This window comes from Austrofundulus limnaeus, unplaced genomic scaffold, assembly GCF_001266775.1.
Source record: "Austrofundulus limnaeus strain Quisiro unplaced genomic scaffold, Austrofundulus_limnaeus-1.0 Scaffold83, whole genome shotgun sequence".
Classification (NCBI taxonomy): domain Eukaryota; kingdom Metazoa; phylum Chordata; class Actinopteri; order Cyprinodontiformes; family Rivulidae; genus Austrofundulus; species Austrofundulus limnaeus.
In genome coordinates, this window is record NW_013952485.1 from 1884462 (window position 1) to 1893144 (window position 8683).

General features: G+C 38.0%; 2 protein-coding genes across 2 annotated transcripts in view; one reads left to right on the forward strand and one right to left on the reverse strand.

Annotated features, from left to right (window-relative positions):
- c9h13orf42 (chromosome 9 C13orf42 homolog) overlaps positions 1–2769 on the reverse strand; it is an 11685-nt gene extending 8916 nt beyond the window's left edge. Inside the window, exons 1-2 of the mRNA XM_014011704.1 lie at positions 1973–2769; positions 1751–1895 (exon numbers count right to left, since the gene is read on the reverse strand). Coding sequence (XP_013867158.1) covers positions 1751–1895; positions 1973–2392 — 565 coding nt within the window. The 5' untranslated portion in view covers positions 2393–2769. The remainder of the gene's footprint in view (positions 1–1750; positions 1896–1972) is intronic.
- Positions 1–8342, forward strand: part of LOC106519860 (uncharacterized protein CXorf21) — a 16827-nt gene extending 8485 nt beyond the window's left edge. The window contains exon 2 of the mRNA XM_014011705.1: positions 6638–8342. Within this exon, the coding sequence (XP_013867159.1) occupies positions 6640–7593 (954 nt within the window). The 5' untranslated portion in view covers positions 6638–6639 and the 3' untranslated portion in view covers positions 7594–8342. The remainder of the gene's footprint in view (positions 1–6637) is intronic.
- Positions 8343–8683: the final 341 nt, after the last annotated feature.

The window sequence follows — 8683 nt, forward strand, 5'->3', positions numbered from 1 at the left end:
CTGCGCAGAAAGTCGACGGCGTTCAAAGCTCCTCCTTCTGTTCTCTGATTGGCCCAGGTAAAATAAACTACAAGCAGACACTGCACAGAAAATTGACGTTCTCYTCTCTGATTGGCCCGGCTAAAAATCTGCCAGCGAAATCCATCTCAATGGGAGAAGTCCCAGAYGGAGCAGTGAAGRGAAACTAGAAYTGAGCGGAGCTGCGTATGAAGACAAGGGCCAGGCTAGGCTGCCTCAGACAGCACAGGATTTCTGAAACATGCATGAATGAGTCAAAGCAAGACTCTAATATGTTTTTGATGAAGGGATATAGTTATAACATGACATAAAGCTAAAAAAGTAGATTTTACACGATATTGCCCCTTTTAATAATTTGGAGTTTAAAATTAATCATTTGTCACTAATTACCATGTGAGCAATGAGTGGTTGTAGATGCAAAAGTTATTTTTTTGTAAAGTTATTTAGGTAAAAAATAAATTGAGCAATTGGAAACAAATTACATTTATCACACTGAAAATGTAAGCATGCTTTTATTATGCATGAACAATGTTTTATAAAAACCATAAATTCTTAGTGGTTTACAGTGTTTTCAATTCATGAATACCTATTTATAATAGATCCTTTAAATTAGGTTGCCTCCTATTAATGCGGTACTGGAAAATTACACATTGAATTGAAATGGAAAAATAAAAGACCTCGTTATAATGCGAGGAACTGGTCCAACTTTATATCACTCCTTATTTTAATGCAAAGTGGTGTAATATCCTAATGGTGGCAGTTTTAACACTTTCTAAATCAACACAAATATGGTGTTTATTCACATGCATCATGTTACAGTTTGTAAAACCAGAACTCTTAGAAACTTCAAGTGCAAAATTAATTATTACACTCAAAAACATGTTGATTTAACAAAAATATGTGTAAAAAGGTCCATTATAAATTTTTTTGATAAAGTAATTATTGTGCTATTGTGGATATGTATCTTCCTCAAGTCTTTGTGTTTATTTGTCTGAAACTAAATTAAACTGTACAAATGTTACTGTACATTCTATCAATCAGTCATTTTGATGATCACCTTATTTCAAAGGTGAGCCCAGCTGCTCAATGAAAGAAACTCACTTAAACTGCTCATAGCCAGGATCTTGTTCTTTGTGGCAGCTGGTTGTTAGGGACAGGTGTGGCTCTTTTATTTGCTGGATAACCCTATCAGAGGTCCAATCTCAGTCACTCAGTCTTTTATTTTGACACTCATATGCACATTTCTGCGTATATTTTTGATTGTATTGCACATTTTCGAAGTAAATGTTTAGAACTGAAAATTCCTCTAGTCCTTTGGATTATGATCTGTTTCTTATGACCTTAAGTGAGAATTTGAACATAAACAGCTTCACCATTTGGGTCAGTTCCTTCTTCCATGACCGGCTGTAATTTCATCTAACAAATAATTTAAAATCAACATAATAAGTTGAGCCAAACATGGCAGACATTGTTGACAAAACCCAAACGTTGAAACAACACCGAGGCTTATCTCCAAATACAAACAACAGACATGTATGGAAAATTTTAAAAAATAAATTTTCAATTTTCAATCAGGAAGTACTTTTAAGAGTTTGAGTTACATACAACTAACAGGGAAAAAAAACCTACTGCGCTTTAATTTTTTTAAATGTTCCCCAGTTGGTAAAAATCATGTCTGTTACCTACATGTTTGAGTTACCACACTGATTGTGACACCAGGCTTCAAACTCACCTATGACGTCTACATCAGCGTTGCCGTCATCCCTGTAAGGTTTCCGCAGAGGTTCGCTGTCACAGCTGGCGATGACCTCATCAAAGAACTGTAATGTGTCCTCCTCGTTAGGGGCTGGAGGTGCGGTGGGTTTGACTCTTGATATCTGCCCATGAAAAAGTGGCAACGTTCTTTGCTTTTAACATGTCTTTGAATTCTTTCTGTGATACAATTTAATCTTACCGTTTTCTCCTTTGTAGGAGGTACAGGTGCAGGTTTCTTCTTCTTTGAAGCTTCTGTGGCCTTGGCCTCATTACTTTTCAAGTTGCTCACGCTCTGTGTGTACTGCCTTCGAAGAGCCATAAGTGCTTCCAGGTACTCCAGGCAATTCTGGTTCTGTGAATACAGCCACATCCTGTCCTCCTGTCTCTGGTAATAGTACAAAGTGGACTCCACGCTCACTGTGCTCTTGCTCCGCTTTAAAGTGGAGCCCTCGGCAGTCTGAGCTCTCTCTCTCACAACAAGCATGGAGGTGCTGCGGACCAGCCGGACTGTGCAGGCGTCGTGGTAGTCCTGCCTGGACYGAAACCCACCACCACCATCGCCTCGTCCTTTGTGTCCATGGTGGTTGGGGCGGAACACATTGTTGATCTTCCTGAACATTCCTCTAATTGATCTCTGTCATGCTGTCAAACCTGTATTCTTTAATCTGTGAGAGTCTTCTATCCGTATTTAAAGACATCTGGAAATTCGCCCTCAAACCAAACAACCTGAACTCAATCTGTTTGCTGGGATCAGATGCTGTGCTGAAGTCTCTAAGCTTCTTCTCTGTTAAAAGCTGATCTGAAGCGGGTGTCTAACCTGATCTGAGTGTCTTTAATGTTGTCGGATGTTGCTCAGCAACGGGCAGGTAACTTTACACCTACTGCTATCCTTACACGGTCCTGTCACATTTCTTTAATGGGAAACTGAGTAAACAAAAACAAATAAGCTATCTGACAAACTCTGAGCCTTTTAGCTTTAATATTCATCTATTGATTAATCTTTTTTTATTCTTTATGTTAGACAAAAACAACAATCAAGAAAAACAAAAGCTGAACTTCTGATGAGTTAAAACTTCCTACATTTTGGAAGCTAATATAGAAACCCAACTGCAAAATAATGAATTCAGAGGATGACAAGTCTGGCAACAGGAGCAAACTCAAGAATCCATTTGATGTTCTTTTTATGTCTAAGGTTTCCTCTCTTAATTAATWATAAATCATTTTCTCTTTGGTTTCATCTGTTATTGTTGGGCTCCACTGTTACAAGAGGAGGAAGTCTGCACACAAGAAAGTCTAAACTGAGATGAGTTACATGAAGACAAATGGACACAATAATGGAAAAATCCTGGCTATATTTAGGCCACTTTTAGAAAYCTGTAAGGTCACTTTTACCTGATAGCTGACTTAGACTTACATCTGTTCACACAATATGCATGAAACTTATTGCATTTTTTCTTGCTCACTAGTGTTTCAGAAATGATCTTCCCATATATACATTAAAGGACCTACTTGTAATTTTTTTATCTGTGAAAAGTCCAACTCTAGGTCCTTGTTGTTTTGACGGACCTGAGCCACGTCACTGTTTATACAACAGATAGAAATAAAAWATTTACAGTTAAATTATTTATTTATTTATTTATTTTATTTAGAAATTTATTCATTTGTAACACAAAATAACAAAGAACAAAAAACATGCAATCAAATTGTAAATAAATAAACAAAATAAATAAAAATTATGCTGTTGATCACAGATTACTTTGAGTAAAAGTTTATCAAGGACAATTGTTTTCAAATTATTTTTGTAATAGTGATACAGAAAAGAGGACAGAACACAAATTTGCAGCTGAAATCTTAACCATATAATGAAATTAATGTTTAAACACTAAAAACAACAACAGCGTTATTGGGAAAAGTGAGAATCAATGGTGCACAGTCTGTCAGATGTTATGAACCGAATTTCAGCTGAGACTCATACGGGGATGAAAACAAAGACTAATTTTCATTCTTTAAACAGAATCTAACATGATCTTAAGCTGGACTCTGTCTCATTAGTTCTTTGTTTTAGTCTGGATAATTGTCTGTGTTGTCYACTTCCTCCTTTTTAGCATCTTTCATGTTGGGTTTCTGGCCTCTCTCCTCCTCAACAGGGTCCTGATCCACATGATGGCAAACAGGTGTGGGTCAGATCTGGCACTGCTGGCTGACTGCTGCTGCTGGTTTGTCAACTGGATGTGAGCCAGGTCTGGCAATTCAGGATGGAATACCACAACTGTCCTGGTTGTGGTTTGGTTCATGTGGTGCTGACCCATCCATGGACCACCTCTGGCCAGCCACATCTGAGCCACCTTTCTGTTGTTCTTTGAGGTCTCTGGACCAACCATTGCATGGGCCAGACAGACTTTTCTATATGGGACCTAGATATGATTGAGAACCTCAATAATGGAATATTGTCTGGTTGTTCTGCTGTCATGATGTTGTGAACAAAAGTTCAATATTATTGAAACAAYGTTGTGATTGTGAAAATAACAGGCAGTGACTCTGGGGGATTATCTTGTGGATAAAAGATTCCTGTGGAAGTTTCCATTGAGGCTAAAAGGAGAAGTGGACAATGTGTGTGTGTGTGTGTGTGTGTGTGTGTGTGTGTGTGTGTGTGTGTGTGTGCAAAAGCATCTGAGGAGGTGAAAAATGAATCACTACATCTGCTGTAGTCAAATGTCACACACACATAAAATTATTGGCATTTTTTGACTGGAAACACTAAGGTTTAAATAAAACACCAAAATTATTTTTGCTTGATTTTGTTTGTTCAGATGACTTATTTGAGCAAAATCTGGAATTCTTGTGTAAATCAGAAAAAAATCTCTGAAATGATCAAATTCAGCTGGTTGAGGAGCTAAATGAAACCAGGAAACTAATATATCCTCACTTTGACTAGGCACAGTTTCAAGAAGAGAATAATGACTTTAAGGTCACTTCATTCTCACTTCTGTTTTGCTGTGGACACAGGTGATGACATGAAAACCTCTCTAAGCTCCAAACGTTGTTTAATGTCACATGATTGGACCTTACACCTGTCACCTTTCAGAAAAACGAAAAAGGGAAAACAGTGACTGATACTTTCCATTTCATGATAACTTCTTGGTTAAATTTGACTTTCTTCAGCTTAACACCTGTTTATTTTACATAAGTGGAACATCAACCCGTATCTTTGTTCATGTGTTTGAGCATCAGCAGTTTCAGTTCGTTTTCCAAAAAGAAAACTAAAGTCAGAGATCTGAGTCCATCTTTAAATTCTAATTTAGATGTAATTACAATTAGAGGAGGGAAACAATCTAATGATGATGAAGTAAAAGCTGGTAAGTTTGTGTACTGACATTGAAAGCTGCAAAAACATCAAGTGTWTGAAAGTGAGAAAGCTTTCCCACTTCCTCTTATGGTGCTATATAAAACTGCCGTTACACAGACACACAAACAGTCTGATTTACACAGACTGTAGGAATATACAGCAGCTGCGAGATCTTTGAAGAAAAAAATGCTGAATGTTTGAGAATATTTTAGATCAAATAATAGAAACTGATTTGGAGAAATCTTCTCTGGTTTAAGGTAGGAAAATGTTTGTTTATAATTGTTTCTAATAAACACAATGTGTTTTTTTAGGTGCTGAACTGTAAAGCCTGTTAGAGAGGTCAACACTGTCCATTTTTTTTTGAAAATAGACAAATAAGCTAACTCTATTTTGTTTTTCTGATATTTTGTCTTTATTAGTTGAACCAAAAGTTCAACTCTTCTGATGTGTGGGAAGGTTATGAATGAGTTAATATCTTACCTTTTTCAGATAGCTTTTTGAACAAACAGTTTATTGAAATACAGYTGAATTTTGTCAGAATAAATGAGCTAACAGCAAGTGGAACCAAGGCAAAAGTAGATTTCTGCCATCATAAAACAACTTTAATGTCAAAAATTCACAGCAGGTCATGTAAATACTTGTTAAATTTTAACTTTCAGTCCTGTATCACAATTATTTACATCAAATTACATTTTGAAAAGCACAAATAATGACAGCTAGTTGTGCTCTAGACAGAAATGTTTTATTTCTACAGGAGTAACCATGACATGTAAAATTGAGGGTGGTGTGAAAATGTGTAAAATAGTTTTGCCATAAACTGTTTAGGTTTTTAAAATGGAGTTGTTCTGAAATGGTAGCAACCACCACAATTTGGGTTTTAGCCCTGCTCAAATGAGATTTTAGCTTGTCAATGCAGTAGGGTTGGGCAAAATCATATTGTGTGCAATTAATCGTTAGAAAAACTGCAATTGATTATTTTTTGGCACTTGACGATTAATACGATTAATGTCGCCAGGCAGACTGACTGGAGATTTCCCCGATCAGTCTGCTCAGTGCCCCTCTCCACTTCAAATATGACAAACATTTTTTTTTAACAAAAGTTCAATAGTTTATGCTTCATAACTCTGGTTTTACTTGGTCTATCAACAAAATTTAAAAGTTGATGTTTAGCCTGAATCTGTACTTTTGGCACAACTTGGAACAAATCTTTCCCACTAGAGTGATTTAAATTGGTCATGTGACTAGGACATGCAGGATCTCCAGGAGATTATTTGTCATAATTGTTATTGGCTAACCACCACAATTAATACTGATGAATTTTTTCTGCCATTATTGCCCAACGCTACAATGCAGTCAGAAATAATCTGTTTCTCCTATTTTAAACCATTCCAAAGGTTATCTACAACAAGTAAGATATCATTTGTTCAAATCCTTTAAACAAAATCTAATTTCAAAAGATGTGGACAATCCTTTCAAGTTTAATTTCTAAGTAAATTTTTTCTTTCTTGTTTTTTACAGCCATGCTTTGTGAAGGGAGATTGCTGAGGATGTCTTATGATGACTCAGAGGAGGTGGACTTCCTGTCTCCTCGAAAGGCTTTCCACAGTTCCCACAGGCCAGCTAACGTCTCCTCCAGTCCGACTCCACTCATCCATCACAGCACCTCGATACAAACAGAGGACACACAAGACAGTCCAAGTGCTTCAGAGGAGCTGAACATTTCTCCTTTGCAGTCTTTCAACCTCCAGGGGGTCTATAGGAGAAGACTGATATCTTCAGAGATAGAAATCCCAGTCCAAGCACACTCAGGTGGCGAAACCCCTTTTTTGGTTCCCTCCTTCTGTGAGAGCATCTGTAAAAACTACAGCGACCTCTACATTGGAGGTGAGCAGGTGCTGCCTGTCTCAGCCAGTGACGGTGAGCTGAGGGTCTGTAACGAGGCTCAGGCTGCCGGCCCCTTCCTCCAGTCATGTGATGTACCCCCAGCTGTGGAGGACTCACTGCCAGAACAAACATCTAAAGGGGGTCCACCCTATCCACTGAGGAGAGGGTCAAATCACTGGCGACAGGGCAGCGGCCGCGACCGAAGCTTTTTGTTCCAGGGCCGCGAGGGTCCTTTCTCCAACTCCCTTCTAAATCACTACCTGGAGCAAAAACTGATGGATCTGTACCAGCAGTATATGATGGAGAACATGGTGAGAGAGAGGGCCCCTGGTTCAGACTCGGATGCTGACATCATTTGCCCTCTGCTGGGCTCAGACCTCGTGCTCACCAGCCTGGACCACATCACTCTGCAGCTCAGTCGAGAGGGAAACCTGGAGGCAGGGCTGGCTAAGGACATGGTTCTGAGCTGCCTGCTGCGGGTGGCCAGTGACCTGCAGTCTGGGGAGATCAGCACACCCTTTCTGCAGATTTCAAATGAACCATCCAGTGAGCACCTCACAGACACTAAACAAGAGTCACCATCGGGTTGAAACTAACTCGTTAACTTATTTAACACTTGAGAAAATTTTATAAGTAGCTGCCATGATTGATGTGAGTTTGCATCATTTTGTGTCAAAGTTTCTTATAGTAAACTCATATTATTTTATTTTTTTTCTTTTTAAAAGACTGAACAGGAACTAAAAACTGAAACTGCTATTTCCCCTTTATGTAAAAAAAATCACACAGAAAAACACAGAATTGTGGCTTTTCTTGTCACGACATGTAAGGTTTGAGTTCAATTTAGATCTTAATCCTTGGCTTTGTGTTTGTATTATTGGTTTTTTGTTTTGTTTTGTTTTGTTTCATTGAAGGTTTTCAGCTTCTCATCCACTATTTGCCTCCTATTAGTAGTCATTACATCTGTTCTCAATTAGTCTTATGGATATGAGCACCAGTGACCCCCGTCACCCTGAAAGGAAGAAGCGGATGGATGATGATGGATGGATCCTCAATTTACCTTCATGTATTTTGCTGTTGTCATTGTTTCATGCTGCATTTGAAATTCTTTGATAAAATCTTTGAAGTTTAGATTCTTGTTGCTTTGTCACCTGTGTGCCTGCATTTGGGTTCTCCTACAGCTCACATAGCATCTCTACTTAATGTGAAATRTCCTAATAAAGTTTTCACCTTCACCCATAAATGCATTTGGCTTTTTATTACTTTAGCATGCCTTGATTTTAAAAAAAATATTTTGCAGCATTGTAGAAACATGACAGTGCTTTCAAAATCCATTATCTGGTCTGACGGGCCTCATGTTTTGATACCTTGACTTCATGATGAGCATGGTACTTTTACTATTGGCTATTGATTCTTGAATTTTCAAGAATGTAATTGAATTTTTATGCATCTGACAAATATTAGGTAGAATATGTCAGACCTCATATACTTTAGATCTAGTTTAGAGTTTTAGTTTGTACAGGCAGAGCTGTCAGATAATTCAAAGTTTTAGTTACTTAAAGTACGGTAGTTTAAGACAATCCATCCATCCATCCATCCATCCATCCATCCATCCATCCATCCATCCATCCATCCATCCATCCATTTGGATAGATGGATTCAGGGGGGACCTTAGCTGCTCAG